An 18,858-nucleotide genomic window follows, 5' to 3' on the forward strand; every position below is an offset into this window, starting at 1 on the left:
AAATGCTATAGGATTCCTCTTGAAAATGAGGTACAAAGGGGAAAAATAAAAAGAAATAGGGTGGCTCGTGTTAGTAGCACCAAATGATTGTCCAGGTCATCTCTTAAAACTATATGGAAAATCAGCTACCTCTTAGTCTTGGTCTAATCAAGATTTTTATTTTTTTATTTTTTATTTTGTAATTTTTAAAAAAATTTTTGTGAGTGCATATGTAATTGAATTGTTTGTAACTCAAAGGATAATTGAAGATTTAAAAAAATACTATCAGGGTAACTCTTTCCACAATACTCATTAAGATGTTAAAAAAGAAAACAACTGGGGGACAGAGGCAAGACTAGATTGCAGCTTTGACTCGGATGGACAGAGCAGTGTTCAGAGGCTTGCATTGTGAACATTAGCTCTGGATTGACTCCAAGAACAAAGCAGCAATCCCAAGAGGACCCACAGACTCTGTGAAGGAGGCGGTCTGCTCCTGCAGGACTCAGGAGACACCCCAAATACCGTGAGTGCCCCAACTGCAGAAGTGGGAAAGGGAGAGCCTCCTCTCCTGAACACACACCCCCACTGAAGAAACTGAAGTAGCCACAGCAAGACAAGCCTAAGGAGAGGCTGAGATCAGACACACCTAGCCTTGCCCCTACTTGGTGGTCCTTCCCTACCCACCCTGGTAGCGGAAGACAAAGGGCATATAATCTTGGGAGTTCTAGGGCCCTGCCTACTGCCAGTTTCTCTTCATACTACCACAGCTGATGCTCTCTGGAAAGCACCACCTCCTGACAGGAGGTCAACCAGCACAAAAACAGAGCATTAAACCACCAAAGCTAAGAACCCTCACGGAGTCCACTGCACCCCACCGCCAACTCCGCCAGAACAAATGCTGCTATCTGCAGCTGCGAGACCCACAGACAAGGTTCACATCACAAGACTCTGTGCAGACAACCCCCAGTACCAGCCCAGAGCCAGGTAGACTTGCTGGGCTGCTAGACCCAGAAGAGAGACAACAATCACTGCAGCTCGGCTCACAGGAAGCCACATCCATAGGAAAAGGGGGAGACTACTACATCAAGGGAACACCCTGTGGGACAAAAGAATCTGAACAACAGCCTTCAGCCTAAGACCTTCTCTCTGACAGAGCCTACTCAAATGAGAAGGAACCAGAAAACCAACTCTGGTAATATGACAAAAATTGACATTCTAATGTCACACCTCAAGGAACTAGAGAAACAAGAAGAAACCAAACTCAAACCCAGCAGAAGAAAGGAAATAACCAAGATCAGAGCAGAACTAAATGAAATTGAAACAAAACAAAGCAATACAAAAGGTAAATGAAACAAAAAGCTGGTTCTTTGAAATGATAAATAAAATAGATAGACCATTAGCAAGATTCACCAAGAAAAGAAGAGAGAAAATCCAAATAACCTCACTGAGAAACAAAACAGGCGATATTACAACTGACACCACTGAAATACAAAAGGTCATTCAAGGCTATTATGAACACCTTTACACACATAAACCAGAACACCTAGAAGAGATAGGTAAATTCCTGGAAAAATACAGCCCTCCTAGCTTTTATCAGGAAGAATTAGATAACCCTGAAGAGACCAATAACAGGCAGTGAGATTGAAATGGTAATTTAAAAATTACCAACATAAAAAAATCCAAGACCAGAAGGATTCACAGCAGAATTCTGCTAGACATTCAAAGAAGAATTAGTACCAATCCTTTTGACACTATTCTACAAGATAGAGAAAGAAGAAACCCTCCTTAATTCATTCTATGAAGCCAGCATCACCCTAATACCAAAATCAGGAAAGGACATACCCAAAAATGAAAACTACAGACTGATATCCTCGATGGACATAGATGCTAAAATCCTTAACAAAATACTAGCTAACTGAATCCAACAACATATCAAAAAGATAACCCAGCATGATCAAGTGGCTTTCATACCAGGGATGCAGGGATGGTTTAACATACGCAAGTCAATAAATGTGATACACCACATAAACAGAATTAAAAACAAAAATCACACGATCATCCCAATAGATGCAGAAAAAGCATTCGACAAAATCCAGCATCGCTCTATGATTAAAAGTCTCAACAAAATCGGCATACAAGGGATATACCTCAATGTAATAAAAGCCATCTATGACAAACCCACAACCAACATAATATTGAATGGGGAAAACTTGAAAGCATTCCCTCTGAGAACCAGAACAAGACAAGGATGCCCACTCTCATCACTCCTCTTCAATACAGCACTGGAAGTCCTGGCCAGAGCAATCAGTCAAGAGAAATAAATAAAGAGCATCCAAATCAGTAAAGAGGAAGTCAAACTGTCACTGCTTGCTGACGATATGATCGCTTACCTTGAAAACCCTAAAGACTCCTCCAGAAAGCTCTTGGAACTGATACAAGAAATCAGCAAAGTTTCTAGATACAAGATTAATGTACACAAATCACAAATCAGTAGCTCTTCTATACCAACAGTGACCAAGTGGAGAATCAAATCAAGAACGCAACCCCTTTTACAATAGCTGCAAAAAAATAAAATACTTAGGAATATATGTAACCAAGAAGTCAAAAGACCTCTACAAGGAAAACTACAAAACAATGCTGAAAGAAATCACAGACAACACAAACAAATGGAAATACATTTCATGCTCATGGATGGGTAGAATCAATATTGTGAAAATGACCACACTGCCAAAAGCAATCTACAAATTCAATGCAATCCCTATCAAAATACCACCATCATTCTTCAAAGAATGAGAAACAACAATTCTAAACTTCATATGTAACCAAAAAAGAGCCTGCCTAGCCAAAGCAAGACTAACTACAAAGAACAAATCAGGAGGCATCATACAACATGGTACTGGTATAAAAATAGGCACATAGACCAACTGAATAGAACAGCGAACCCAGAAATAAACCCAAATACTTACAGCCAACTGATTTTGACAAAGCAAACGAAAACCTAAAGTGGGGAAAGGACACCCTTTTCAAAAAATGGTGATGGGATAATTGGCTAGCCACATGTATAAGAATAAAACTGGACCCTCATCTCTCACCTTATACAAAAATCAACTCAAGATGGATTAAGGACTTAAATCTAAGACCTGAAACTACAAAAATTCTAGACAATAACATTGGAAAAACCCTTCTAGACATCAGCTTAGGCAAGGATTTCATGACCAGGAACTCAAAAGCAAATGCAATAACAACAAAGATATATAGTTGGGACCTAATTAAACTAAAGAGCCTTTGCATGGCAAAAGGAACAGTCAGCAGAGTGAACAAACAACCCACAGAGTGGGAGAAAAATCTTCACAATCTATACATCTGACAAAGAACTAATATCCAGAATCGCAACGACCTCTAACAAATCAGTAAGAAAAAAACAAACAATCCCATCCAAAAGTGGGCTAAGCATATGAATAGGCAATTCTCAAAAGAAGATATACAAGTAGCCAACAAGCATATGAAAAAAATGCTCAACATCACTAATGATCAGGGAAATGCAAATCAAAACTACAACGCGACAACACCTTACTCCTGCAAGAATGGCCATAATCGAAAAATCAAAAAACAGTAGATGTTGGCATGGATGCAGTGATCAAGGAACACTTCCACGCTGCTGGTGGGAATGTAAACTAGAACAGCCACTATGGAAAACAGTGTGAAGATTCCTTTAAAACGTAGAACTACCATTTGATCCAGCAATCCCACTACTGGGTATCTACTCAGAAGAAAAGAAGTCATTCTACAAAAAAGATACTTGCACATGCATGTTTACAGCAGCACAATTCACAACTGCAAAATCGTGGAACCAACCCATCAATTAACGAATGTATAAAGAAACTGTGGTGTGTGTGTGTATATATATATATACTGACATATATATACCGACATATATATACCGACATATATATATACCGACATATATATATACTTACATATATATATACGGACATATATATATACCGACATGTATATATACCGACATATATATGTATATACCAACATATATATATACCGACATATATATACTGACATATATATACCGACATATATATACCGACATATATATATACCGACATATATATACTGACATATATATATACCGACATATATATATATACACCGACATATATATATACACCGACATATATATATATACACCGACATATATATATATATATGATGGAATACTACTCAGCCATAAAAAGGAATGAACTAACAGCATTTGGAGTGATCTGGATGAGATTGAAGACTATTATCCTAAGTGAAGTAACTCAGGAATGGAAAGCCAATCATATATTCTCACTGATATGTGGGAGCTAAGCTATGAGGACGCAAAGGCATAAGAATGATACAATGGACTTTGGGGACTTGGGGGGAAGAGTGTGAGGGGGGCGAGGAATAAAAGATTACAAATATGCTGCATCGCATACTGCTTAGGTGATGGGTGCACCAATATCTCACAAATCACCACTAAAGAACTTACTCATGTAACCAAATACCACCTGTACCCCAATAACTCATGAAAAAAAATTTTGAAAATTAATTCAATTGAAAAAGATGTCAAAAAATTAACTTTCATCATCATAAATTTGCTTAGAAACTACTTACATACTAAAAATATCAATTTTCAAAACTAATGAGAATGAAGAAGCTGCAGAGGTAATGATATAAATGTAGACTGTCTGAAATAAAGAAGGTCTGAATTTTAAGGTGTGCATTAAACTACATAAAATGTATTTTTGAATAATCAGGTGTTTTAATAATACTTCGCTTTATTTTGAACAAATGGCAATGTAAAGTACCTCAGGGAAGGTTCAGAAAAGCAGTCCTAATCCATCAGTACACACCTGTAAATCAATCATAAGTATTAACATTCTCAACAGGTTTCCTTATGGTTTATATATTGAAAAGATTACATTACATTCATGGAGGCAAAAACTTCTTTTTCTGGTTAAGAAGCTGGTTTTTAAAAGAATGTTTTTTAATTTCAGGAAAATTATTTTTTGCCCTCCTTTCTTCTTCCTCACTCTCCCAACCGAAGATATGCAACCCCAGCTGACATTTTGTCAGGATTTCATCAACTCACTTCAAAGGGGACATAGTCTGGGGGCAGCTTCTCCAGCATATCATCAGCCAGCCGGGCCACCACCGCCTCCCGGGTCTCATCCCCTCCACCAGAGCTGTCCTTGGGTTGGATGCCTAGGATGGTGTCCAGCACGTCCTTGGCCAGCTTGCTCTGGTAGGTGATGTCAGCATTCGGGTGCAGCCCAAACACCTCAGGGCTGTCACAGGCAGGCAAACTCTGAACAACAAACACCCTAGATAAGCACAGACTGCCAACATAAGCACCGTCTAAATTACACTATTTTAGGAAACAAAAATGCTTCTATGAGGATATGCATTTACTTAAGTCTTATTGGTGTCAAGCTACAAACTCAATAATTTCTCCAGAAAAGAATCAAGTTTCCTTTAAAAAAAGCAATTAACATTGAGAAACAGACAGTAGGCTCATGGCTCTTTACAGTCTGCACCTCAAACAAAATTTAATCAAGAGAGACTGTCTTGTTATACAATATGTGAGATAGAAAGGGAGCTGTGGATTGGTGTTTTGCTTTCTGACAGTCTAACAGACTTCAAACCAGTTGTCCAAATCAATGTTGTATAACTAATGGTTATTATGTTTAGAAGATACCAGGAAATGACAGCTTTAGTAATCGTGGTCCAAATAAAGGCAGCACGTGGGAGTCGTACCCTCCCGGGGAAAAAGACAGAGACTAGGAAAAGAGAGAAACTGAGAAAGCAACAGAGTCAGAGAGAAAAACAGAGACAGAGATGGTGTGGGACACAGGCAGAAGCAGGAGAAGCAGGCAAAAAGATCCCCCAACCGTTTGAAAAAAAGGAAAATTTACGGACAATTTGACACATATTTCTACGTATGAATCTTATCCTTAACTTAATTATTTAATATGAGTCATACTTGTATTTCCCTCCCTTCTGCTCCCTCATTTTATTCCCTCTTGCATAATATCTTCTTATGAGCTACCTCAAATGCACTGTGAGATGGGGTGTATATAAAAATATATGTACAAGCACCCCTAAATTTATACCTTCATGGCCACTTTTCTTATTCAGTGCTGATGATTTAAAGATACATGCAGTACAGTAAGACAAATATATTTGCTGATTTGAATTAATAAAAGTGCAGAGGCGGTAATATATGATAAACTCATTACATTTATATATCAAAGCAACATGTAAATATACTGATAAATTTAGCCCTCTGGGGCTGTTATGTTTTAGTTTGTTTACTCTGAGATAAATCTTAGATAAAAACCAAAGAGACTGCTAAATAATGATAGAATGAATTTTAGGTATAGAGAAAGGAGACGCAGTCACCTTGAAAATCAGAATTTTTTCCCCACCTATTCCCAAACTGCCTGTAGAAATCTACCTATTCCTTCTTATGTCAGTGCTTCTCAACAAGCGACAATTTTGCCCCCCAGAGGACATTTGGCAATTTCAGGAGACATTTTTGGTTCTTACAGTTGGGTATGGGGTTGTTATTGGCATCCCGTGGATACAGGCCAGGGATGCTGCTGAACAGCACAGGCCAGCCCCCTACAACACAGAAAGATCCAACCCTGAATGTCAATAGTGCCAAGGTTGAGAAACCCTGTCTTAGAGGAAGTTCTTACACAAAGCAGCTTCCTGGACATATCCATAGGCTGTCCATTAGGCCAGGGTTAAGGAACAGATGTCATGGGATTTGTCAAACGGATTGGAAAACAGAACAAATTGGGTCTAGAAGCTGCCTTTGCTCTACTGCTGTGGCAGCCGAAGTTTCACAGACAGAGAACTCCAGGTGATTTGTGTAGGTCTCCTAGTTCTAAATCTGCCTAATCTATCATCTTCCTCAAAGAAAATTCCTCCCTGGGGCATTAAAAAAGAGGGGGGATAGAAACACGATTCACACAAAACACACTCAGAACAAACATAAACATTTTAATAATCCGTTGAGTATAAAAATACGAAGCAAGCCTTCACAGCAAAAGCATTAGTATATATCACCATTAAAATGTATTGTAAAAGCAATATAGACAGTGCAATTAATACCCAAAACTCAAATGGCTACAGATATTTGCTCTATGCATAAAATTCTAAAGTTGACAAACCTGGATATACTGAAGATAGTTATCCACTGTGCTGCACTTTGGAATATTGTATCCTTGGTAAAAACTGAAATCTGGTCCAAACATATTTTCACTGAACCAAACCTTAGCAAATGTGTTCAACAATCTCTTATCATAGTCGTCAGTGACTCTGCCTCCATATTGAATCTCTCCTATCATGTAGCGGATGGTGGTCCAGGAGACACCCTGGGAAAATTTATAGAATAATTATGTAGAACTGACTACCGTTGCATTATTATTTCCCTGCCAAGTCACACCCATGTATTCACTTTCAACATCATTCAGTCAGTCATTTTTCATTAGTACTGCAAAGAGAAAGTGAAGAAAGAAAAGTAAAAAGGTAAAGAAGAGTAGTTACTCCATGCTCAGGTCCATGATTTGAAATAGACTTCCTTGATGCATTCGTATGTTTTCATACTTCAATATAAATAGAAAATAGTGTTTGCTTTTTGAGGGTATTGAGGCAGTTCTTTAGAAAGCACACACTTCCAACTGATCTGGACTCCCATTTTCATTTTCTAGGATTTTGAAGAACAAGCTTCCCCACCCACACCCCCTGAGAACAGGCCCCTTGAGGCTGTCTTCTTTGGAATGTCAACTCACTTTTGAGAAATAAAATAATAATCAAAATTTGATCAATTTTTCCTGAAATCAAGAGGCAAGTGTGACCCAAATTGCTATGACTTAAAGATGACTTTGCAAGCACAGCAAATTCTCTTATATAATTTACCCCAAAGTTAGGAGGTCCCGTGAGCTTGATGGCCCAAGCCCACAGCCACCAGAGGCATGAGGCAGCATGCGCGGCAGTACCTTTTTGACATCCATGTCATCCAAGTGGTTTTGGAAGAACTGCACAGTGGCATTAAAGTCCGCTTGGTTAAATTCGTAGGGGATATTCCACCCCAGGGCACCGAACTTGCGCCTCTCCTGGACAGTGGAGTGCAGGAAAGCCACTGCATACAGCATGGGCTTCCACTGGGACCCAGAGCTCACGTCCAGCAGGTCTTGGCTGACACCTGTTGTGGTCAGTTGGGTGAAAAATGTATCATCTCTCAAATGTCTTTATTTTCTACTACTTTTATAAGTAATCATTTTTGTAAATCCCTGATATTAAAATTCACTTACTTTGGATTGTTTTTATGACACTCATGTGACAATAATAATTTAACTTTTGGGTGTCCAGAGGCCATTTCTCTCTGAAAAATCTTCAAAGAGACTTTGGGGAGGGGAGGAGCTTGCTAACATGGGTCAACTTCCTGCCAATCTAACAAGATCACGTGGGGGTAAAATCAAGCTGGAAGGGTAACGACAGTTAAATAAATTCTGCCACTATTACTATAACTACTACTCTATTATTATTACTGCTGTTTTGAGCATATACTTGGGGCATATACTTTTAACTAATTTTATATTAATTAAGATAGTATATATAGAAGCCCTTTGCACCTGAGTACATGCTCCAAATAATAATGATTGATACATATGCATATACTATATTGAATATATAATTAGATTTATTTATTTATTTTTTACTGCCATTATCCTTCCACCTCTCCTTTATCCCCACATTATCTTATAGATTGGCAGGAATTTGGGCCTTGTTAGCAACTCCCCAAAAGTCTCTTTGCAGGTTTTCCAGATTGAAAGACAATAATTATATTTATTATGGTTATCAAATACATGATTTTAGTTACAATTTATTTCAATTCTCCTGGAGAGATTCTCTTGTCCCTATTTTATATATGAGAAAATTGAAACTCAGATGGAATGACTCACACCCAAGAGAACAAAGTAATTGTCAACAGCAAGGGCCAGAATCAGGATTTCTGACTGAAAGTTCCATGTTCTTTTCATGACCGCAAGCCCCATACATAAAGCTATGAAGCAGAGGAAGCAATGGCCAAGAGAGTGACCTCAGCCCCAGTCATGATGGGGCATTTGGGCCTGAGTTTGCTGCCACTGGATTTTTAACTTAGCTACCTTCTGACATATGGCCGTAATGAAAGGCAAGCAGGCATGACTTTAATTCAGACTCTCCTCTTCGAAGAGACTACTGTACTACTTTAAGTATGGAGCATAAAGACCATAAATGACAAAATTGTTCATTTTTGATATTAATTATGTCTAGCTGGAGAACAGCATGGGCTTAAATAGGGCAGTACTGGGAAAATAGGAAACTAGAAGGTGGGAATCATGAGCTCTGATTCTTTCACACTGCCGGGACATATTCACAAAAGAGGACCATCACCTCCCCATCAGGTTAAACAGTAGTACTATTTGCTATAACTGCATCCTAGCTAATCCTTTTACAATTTTTTTAGGAAAACAATTTAAGTAAGGAAACTCCTGTAGACTCGGAAGTATTTCTGGACTCACCACCATATGTTCTTTTCAGTCCTGCCCGGAGGCCTTGTGGAGGATCGTTGGCAAATTTAATGGATATTTGAAGGAGTGTAATGGGAAACTGCTTATGAACCTCGGTGGTCATCCAGAGGCGGAACGCATCATGTACAAGCTCAGTTTCTATGATTATGTCCATCAGCTCATCCATGAAATCAAGTCCCAGATGGCAGTTCTGCAGAAGTGCCCATCCTCCCTGTCAATAGCAGTAAACGGAAATTAGGTGGTTTTGTATTTCACCCAAATTCTAAATTATTACATTCTTTAGAAATTAAGTAATTAAAATTTAATAGAAAAACACTAACCATTTTAAATTAATCCAGGTCAAATCTAAGAAAACAAAAATGTTTAATTGCGATAAGCTATTTTATTTTTAGTCCATGCATTTGTTCCAGTATACACTAGTATGCAATTGTACCAATACTATATGGTCGCAATCATGAATATAATCGAAGTTAAACATAAAAGGACTTCCAAGTAAAGATGGCTGATTGAAAACATCCATTTAACTCAGATCCCTCCCCAAATTTCATTAAAACTACAATGAAGAAAATTTTTAAAGGCATGAACTCTTAAGGACAATGACAGAGAGAGTGAAGGCATTATCATTAACATTTAAAAGAGGTTCAGGAAAGTTGAATCCTAAGCTAGCATTTAGGGAAAGCTGAGATGCAACCTGATTTATACCACATAACTCCCCAAATTCTGCCTGCCTTAATGAAAAATGAGAAGTTGATTTTCTACAGAAGGCAAAACAGGGTCTAGATTGGAGGATACCAGCACATTGAGGGAATAGGTACCACACTGAAACCAGGTGAAAGAATGATTGCCTGCTGAATTTTGAGACCTGCTACTTCCTGCCTCCCACTAGTTCTCAGAATCCTGGCAACTGAGCATGCACCCTTTAGCATGTGGAAGAACCTTCCCTGGGAATCTGACCACACTAAGAAGAGAAAGAGCCTTAGAAAATAATAAGCCATATCTTTTGCCTGAATTATACCATAAGTATAGGAAGGTCTTTGTGTAATGCAACTCAGGCAAAATTGGGGGTCATGTAACAATAATTTCCTCAATATCTAATCTATAAAATATTTTTGCTAAAATCATCTACAAGATCCAGATCATAATCTTGAGGTGTTTTTCTATAACCCATCTTAGATCACTGACTAGAGCTGCATGAGTTGTCTTTCAAAAAGAAAAACACCAAAAAAAAAAAAACAAGCACTAGATCTAAAGTCTTAGCAGAGTTACATGTAAAACTGATAATTTAGAGATTTCACATTTTCCTTATATTTTCTTCCGAAATTTACAGTACTGCTGAATAAGTTATCTAAACATTACCGTTTGAAAATTTCAATTGACACCGTCCACAATTCAAAACAAAAAGGAAATTCAATATAAAACACAGCAACTACAAGAAAACTTCAGTTCCTCTCTTTTAGCCAGCATAGAAGTGAACCCTGACCTGAGTTTCCTTCTTTTGTATTTTGCTTTGTTTTGGTTTTTGAGAAAGTGTCTTGTTCTGTCACCCAGGCTGGACTGCAGTGACTGCAGCCTCTACCTTCCCAGATCAAGTGATCCTCCCACCTCGGACTCCAAAGTAGATGGGCCCACAGGTACAGGCCACCATGTCCAGTTAATTTTTTTTTGTAAAGATGGGGTCTATGTTGCCCAAGCTGGTCTTGAACTCGTGAGCTCAAGCAATCCTTAGCCTCGGCCTCCCAAAGTGCTGAGATTACAGTTGTGAGGCATCGCACCCAGGTGATCTAAACTTCTTAGGTGAGAACTCTGATATTCCATCTTCACCCACAGAATCCCATTTCTTTGGGATTCCATTCTCTGCATTAAATGTTTTGTTTTCATCTTACTGAGTAGACCATCCACTTTGCTATCCTTGGGTAGTTGATTTATTTGCCACATTGCCTCAAAAGTTTTAATGTTAGCTTAAATTTAAAAAAAATGCTGTTTAGTAAACAGTAGGCAGCATGTAAATTTAAACTCCTAATGATTTATATTTTTCTTCTGCATTGCTATTCTATAACCTGTAATATGAACAGCATGGCACGAAAGTAGACATTCAGCCTTACGTTTGCCATGGTCTGCTGCAAGAGCTTCCGAGCATGGACCTCCTGGCCCTGGCCCATGGACACATAACGGGTTTCTATTTTTAATCTCTTCCCCAAGGCAATGATGGAATCTGTGGGGTCTGAGCCCATAGACAGGAGACAGATGAGTGGCGTCCGTGGATCAGATTCCTCCCACGTCTTCTCCAAGTCTAAAATAACGCCTTCGGCATATTTTTCTCCCATGGAGTCCACGATGTACTTGCGGGCCTGCCAAAAACAGTATACAAGTCAGTAAAAGTCATTCCAACTCTTTCATGTAGATAATGTAGTGTGGTTTCCAAAATTCATTTTTGTAATTATCTCAGTGATGTCCACAGTAACCCTGTCAGGCAAACAGGGTAGAGACTGTTTTTCATATTTGTTTGTTTATATCTCCATTCTATAGGTGGGAAAACTGTGTTGCTTACCCAGTACAAAATCAGAGTGTCAAAAGAACCAAAGTTGTATGACTCCTGGTTTGAAACCCATTGCAATATACTGCTTGCTTCCTGCTAGACCAGAAAATAAAAATACTGGGAAACTATTGTTTAGGATGCTCTAAGGCAAATATATTTGCATTTAAATAATCAAGTAAGCAACACAATACCTGGAATGTAATGGGTACTGATTAAATAGATAATTATTGAGTGACTATTTTTATGAAATATATTGGATATTTGTTGAATGAATGAATTAGTTTTTAAAGATTTAATCCATAATCTCTCTCCTCATCATTGTCGTCATTCCTTCCCACATTTGGCTCATCCGTTTACTGTTAATTTTGTTTTGAATGAAATCCATACTCGAAATATCACAGATTTTGTCAACTTTATTACAACCATAGAAAAAAATTCTGGTAACAACAAAGTCCTTTTTCAAATGAGGTAAAAGAGTTATAATTTATTTTTCAACAAATGGTATTGTGAATATGATCCTTAATCTATATTCTCCGCCTTCTAAATAATTAAATTCCCTCAAAAACATTTTTCCTCCTATTCTGGTGGTCTTCTTCCACCTTCGATGGGTAAAACCCAAGTTTCTCTCCCCAGTAGCATTCTCCACAATAATCATTTTCACATAACTTAGGCGTGGGTGCAACATGACCTGCAACTCTCCCAAGGGCTAGGCAGGTGAGCCTCCCCAGTCCAATTCCCGGAGAAACACAAAACAGCTTCAGATGGAGCTTCCCTTGAATCAGACAGATTTCAGATAGAACCGGACCAAAGGGGAGCCAGAGCTGGTTCAGTCATTATCCTTGACTTTAAAACATCAGAGTTTGATTTGCAGCCAGTAATCTTGGCTCATCCCTCATCTTCGATATCTTGCTATCCCCTATTCATCCTCAAAATGTACCCCAAGCATCTGAGCTTACAAATTGGTGCGATGGTTCCCACTTGTGTTTGCCCTCTTTTGTGGGTTACAATGAGAGAGAAGTGGCCACCACAGAGGAATCTCCTGGCTTACTATGTCCTCTCGTAGCTTGGTAAGAGAGGTAAAATGGGTGCCACATGAGTCTAGACTGTTGAACGACTGGCTTGGTCCTACTTTCTGATTCCACCTGGTGTGTGGAGACTTCTCAAACAAGCTTCATCATTCATATAGCCAGGTAAAGAGTGTCTGAAAATTGGTCGTCAGGGAATGTCCATCTTCCTCATGAGAGTGCAAAACACAAAAAGAGGAGCATTCACATTCCCTAACTCATACCAGCTAATTCAGAAACAGCTGGACCATTTTACTGTGGATCTCTTCTCCTTCTTCTAAAGTCATAATCCTCCTCATAATGTCCATTCCCTCATACCAATGGCAGATTAAGAGGCATGCCAACTTTGTAGAATACACAGGATTTCTGCCTTGGCAACTATTTCTAGATGGCTTTGGGGAAAGACCTCTACCTGGTTTCCCAAAGGAACAAGAAATGGTGGTCAGGCCCTCTTTGACAGGACTAGGCCACTGGCAATGAAATGACCAAACAGCACCTTGGACCCTCACTCACAGAGAGGCTCACCCCTTCTGACCTTCCTCTCTATTAGTTCAGTGCCTGGGAAGTTTTGAGGAGGTGAATTTCAGTCCAGTTGAATTTGAGGCACAGGATGCTATTTATTTTCATACCTCTCAATACTTTTTCTAGGTTGGACAGATCCAATATCTAAATCTCTAACTTGTATATAAAAGCCTACATATTTTTCTACAGCCTCTGGCAGGTGTTTAATAAGTTTGCCTGATATGTTCTTTGACTTCCCCAAATGTCTACTCCATGTACACATTCAGTCACAGTCACTGAAGCAGGGAGTCCTGTGATCAGGAAGGACTTCAAAGGCTGGACACTGAGGCATTCCACAGTTGCAGATGTTTCTCAGCCACATGTTCCGCCATCACTGCATCTCTATAGTGCAACTCATCAAGATTCAAGTACTTTCTATCCCAAGATAGCAAGGGGCTCAACATGGCCAGTTCTGCCATATAACTCAGCATTGACCCAGTTCAGGTATTACCATCCAAGCCATGAGCTAACATGTTAGAATACTACGGGGCCAGATGGTAAATATTTTAGACTTTGGTGGCCAAATCATCTCTATTGCAACTATTCAACTCCGCCACTGTTGCACAAAAGCAGTCGTAAGCACACAAATAAAAAGCATGGCTATGTTCCAATAAATTGTTAGAGACACTGAAATGTGAATGTTATACAATCTTCACTTATCACAAAATATTAGTCTTCTGGTGATTTTTTTCAGGCATTTAAAAATATAATTCTTAAGTCACCAGCTGAGCATAAACAGACAGTTGGCCAAATGTTGTTGGCAGGCCCTAGTTTGCCAACCTCTGGAATAGATAACCACAGGGAAGGCTGCTTCACTTATATCTGGAGAAAGGACCTTTGGTCATAATTCCAGTTCCTGGGCAGGGACATTCTTAAATAGGGTCACAGTCACGGTTCAAATTGGCTCCAAGCCTAAGGGTTGTAATGAGTCTGTGGGGCAAATATGTAATATGCAAGGATGCTCAGCAATCCCAGGGAAGGCCCCACTGCGGTAGTCATGGATCTGAAACCAGACATGCATGCATTAGAAAGAGTACATTTCTTCATCTTCTTTTCTTCAACTTCAACCCAACACCCTGCATTATCTCACCAGCCAGCAGGACAATAATTCCAGGCATTACTCGGTCTCCCCATCTTCTCAAAGTTTTGGGAGCCCATCCCTTGCACCAGTGTGCCCTGGATGCAGGACACGGGGTCAAAGGAAATTATTTTGGAGATTCAAGATTTAAGGACTGCCCTGCTGTGTTTCAGACTTGCATAGGGCCTACTATTCCTTTCTTTTGGCCAATTTCTCCCTTCTGGAATGGTAATATTTACCCAATGCCTTACTACCATTGTATCTTGGGAGTAAATAATGTGTTTTGATTTTACAGGCTCACAGGTGGGAGGAGATGAGTCTCAGAGAGACTTAGGACTTTGGACTTGATGCTGTAACAAGTTAAGACTTTGGGGGACAGTTAGGAAGAGATGATTGTATTTTGCAATGTAAGAAGGACATGAGATTTGAGGGGCCATGGGAGGAATAATATAGTTTGAATGTTTGCCCCCTTCAAATCTCATGTTGAAATGTAATCCCCAGTGATGAAACTGGGGCCTGGTGGGAGGTGTTTGGGTCATAGAGGTGAGTCCCTCATGAATGGCTTGGTGCTGTACTCATGATAGTGAGTGAGTTCTTCCCAGATCTGGTTGTTTAAAAGTATGCAGCATCTCCCCCACTCTCTTGCTCTGGCTCTCGCCATATGACATGCCAGCTCCTCCTTCACCTTCTGCCATGATTGAACGTTTCCTGAAGCCTCACCAGAAGCTGAGCAGATGCCAGCCCCATGCTTCCTGTACAACCTGCAGAACCATGAGCCAATTAAACCTCTTTTCTTTACAAATTACCCAGTCTCAGGTATTTATTTATAGCAATGCACAAACTAACAAACCATGTTAGATAATTCACCTCATGCAACAGATATAAACCTTGGTCCATGACCCTCTCCTCTGTCCCAGGCAGTGCAACAGGTTTTAGGAACAGATCAGTGGACAAATGGCCCAGCCCTTATGAAGCTCGCCCCCCACCTCCATGCCAGGATGAGACATACATTGAGCAAGTAATAGCAAAATAACTAGTTTGAAGGATTTATGACTTGCAGGGTGACATGAAAGTATGAAACTGCTTAATCTTGCAGGAATATGTCAGAGAAGGCTCCCTTGTGAAAGAAGCATTTAAGCTGTTGCTTGGAAGATGAGTGGGATTTACTGAGGCAAAGAGGACAGCTAAGTGGGTCAGAGCATGTGCATTCTATGCAGAAGAAACATATGCAGAGACCCTGAAGGAGCAAAGAGCAAGTCACTGGCTAGGGACAGGAGGACACCCATAATAACTGATGTAAGAGTTAATTCAGGTGTGGCAAGCCAGGCTTCTGCACAGCCTGCCAGCCTTTAAAGAAAGCCAACACCCCACTGTGGAGTGCTGCATTTTCATATACTGCTCTTCACACAGCTCTGCAGAACTTGTTCATCCCAATATGTGGTCCCAATGCAACAGATTCAGCCTTTCAATGGGGGAGAAAATGAACGAATAACCTGCACACCTGTGCCAACCGCCCTTTGTTGAGTATTTTTTTTTGAGATGGAGTCTCACCCTGGCACCTAGGCTGGGTGCAGTGGCACGATCTCAGTTCACTGCAAGCTCCACTTTCCAAGTTCAAGCGATTCTCCTGCCTCAGCCTCCCAAGTAGCTGGCATTACAGGTGCCACCACCATGCCTGGCTAATTTTTGCATTTTTAGCAGAAATGCGGTTTCACCATGTTGGCCAGACTGGTCTTGAACTCCTGACCTCGTGATCCACCTGCCTCAGCCTCCCAAAGTGCTGGGATTACAGGTGTGAGCCACCGCACCTGACCTGTTGAGGATTTTTAAGACACAAATGTGTACCTCTCAGGAGACACACTCGGACAGTGCAGCATTTTTGCAATCAGGCATGCACAGATGTGGACAGTCACACTCAGCCAAAATGCAGAGAATAAGAAATGCATATAGCCTGATGCTGCCTATGGGGAATGGGATTGAATGTATCTACATTGTAGACCTACTAATATGCTTCCCAGAAAGTTGTCAGGTTGAAAATCACAAAAGGATTCTAAAAGGAGAATAAGAACTTGAGAGGAGAGAACATTTATCCAACGGGCCTTCTAAACCTTGTTTAGGACCTGGGCACTATAAGGGCCATGGGCAGATACTGCAGGACTTGAAAAGCCAATGAGTGGCACCATATTTGCATTTCTTCTAGTGTGTGCAGAGTACACTAGAGTATACAAGAGGAAATGTAAGGAGAACAGGTATGAGGCCATGGCTGTGGTAAGTCCAGGGATCGGAGAAGCTATAGGGATCGGATGAAGATAAAGTTACAAAAAAGAGTTACTTAAATTTCAGCATTGAAGCAAATATAGCTTTCTATGGAAAAAGATAAGAAAGAGACTACTCAAACATTTCTTTCCACACTGTCCTTAAATAAGGCAACCATTTCACAATTCAGTTGGGCAGGATAAAAGTAATGAAACTGAGAAGAAAAACTGAAAGGAAAAGTGATCTCAGTGCCCCGAACTGTGAAACTCATTTTTCTTTTCTCAATAAATCATTGAATCTGGTTGTTTTCATGATTCCACAGTACCTAAGTGGACTTGGAGGTAGTTACTCCATAAGTTTTTAACACTCCCTCTGGAGAATGAAGGAGAAAATATCTTACATTCTATTATAAACCCAAGGCTATTGCTACTCCACAGCTCATTTGGAAAAGCCCTTAAGGAGTCAACCTGGGCTGAATATCAGCGTTAAACTTTTCATCATAAAGGCAAGACACAAGTCCTTTTAGTGGGTAAAGTCCCATGATACTAAGCCAGCAAATTAAAGGTCTTTAAACAGATGAATCATCTGGAGGCAGGATTCACATTTAAACCATATGTGAAATTCAGTTGTAAGACAACCTACTGACATCTAGAGCTGTGACATTTTTCTGGGGAAATGACTACGGTTTGGGCACACTGTCCTTCCCCCACTCTCTTCACCCTAATGCCTTTATGTTCTTCCTGCTTTCAGAAACACTGTTTTACTACCAGCAAAATGGAGCAGCCATATAATCTTTGATTGAATATAAAATGATATAAAAGAATAACGCATTACCTTTATGTTATACCTATATGCCAACCTTAGAATCATGGTTTTCTCATTTACTCCTATTGTAGCAGTTAGGTCAGAAAAAGTTACTAAATCACTTAGCCCAAACGTATGCCTCAAGACATCTATTTGTTTACTTTTCCATTTTTCACACATATTGCTAGAAAATCACACAGAGGCCTACAAGAAAATTCTCACTGGAATTCACATTTAAAATATTTTTTTAATTTAAAAGAAAATTCTCTTTAAAAATATTCTCTCATTTTTCTCTTTAATATGGACTTTTTACCTGGGCAATGGTTCTGTCAGGACACCAGGATCTAATAAGGAGAAGACGTCTGAAGCAGTCAAGAGATTTATCATAGGCGTTTGGAAGAGGTTCCTCCTCCGGGTTTTCCTTATCAAACCAAATTTTCCACATTTTCTCATTTCTCGATATCTGAAAATACCATGGGATAAAAACTGTGTCATGCCACCCAACAATCTTTCAGTAACAGGTCATAGATATGTTTCATCAAACCTCTGACCTCTCCAGATATGTGTAAATTATATTCCTCGGCTATTTTTTTATTTTATATTATAGAAAGTTTGACAGTGTAAAATCTAATGTCATTTGCTCCAAAGTCAGTCTATACTAACATCAGCCTACAACTACATTTCAAAGTAGGGAGAGTCGTGGGATATTTAATTTCTTCTATGCCTTTGTGGTAACAAATTTGTAAAGAATACAACAAAATCAATGGAAACTCATTTTCATTATTTCAACGAAGTCCGATTTGCTCCACAAAATCTTCTCATGTCAGGAACCAAATCTCATTCACTTATGTTTCCTCATTTCCCAGGACCACTCCTGACACAAAAGAAGACATTTAACACATGTTTATTATTGAATGAACAGCTTTTTGATCAATACTCTATTAATCTAGAGTAATTGGA

At 39.5% G+C, this 18,858-nt stretch overlaps 1 protein-coding gene across 3 annotated transcripts in view; it reads right to left on the reverse strand.

Annotated features, from left to right (window-relative positions):
- Window positions 1–18,858, reverse strand: part of DNAH5 (dynein axonemal heavy chain 5) — a 327,271-nt gene that overhangs the window by 19,176 nt on the left and 289,237 nt on the right. For 2 of the 3 annotated variants that reach the window (XM_016952957.4, XM_016952956.4), the window contains exons 70-75: window positions 18,212–18,361; window positions 11,702–11,947; window positions 9,591–9,810; window positions 8,025–8,230; window positions 7,197–7,400; window positions 5,111–5,326 (exon numbers count right to left, since the gene is read on the reverse strand). In XM_016952957.4, the coding sequence (XP_016808446.4) occupies window positions 5,111–5,326; window positions 7,197–7,400; window positions 8,025–8,230; window positions 9,591–9,810; window positions 11,702–11,947; window positions 18,212–18,361 (1,242 nt within the window). Of the gene's footprint in view, window positions 1–5,110; window positions 5,327–7,196; window positions 7,401–8,024; window positions 8,231–9,590; window positions 9,811–11,701; window positions 11,948–18,211; window positions 18,773–18,858 lie in introns of those variants that run through there. The other variant, XM_054684178.2, reaches the window with a different exon arrangement.

Source organism: Pan troglodytes, chromosome 4 (assembly GCF_028858775.2).
Source record: "Pan troglodytes isolate AG18354 chromosome 4, NHGRI_mPanTro3-v2.0_pri, whole genome shotgun sequence".
Taxonomy (NCBI): Eukaryota; Metazoa; Chordata; class Mammalia; order Primates; family Hominidae; genus Pan; species Pan troglodytes.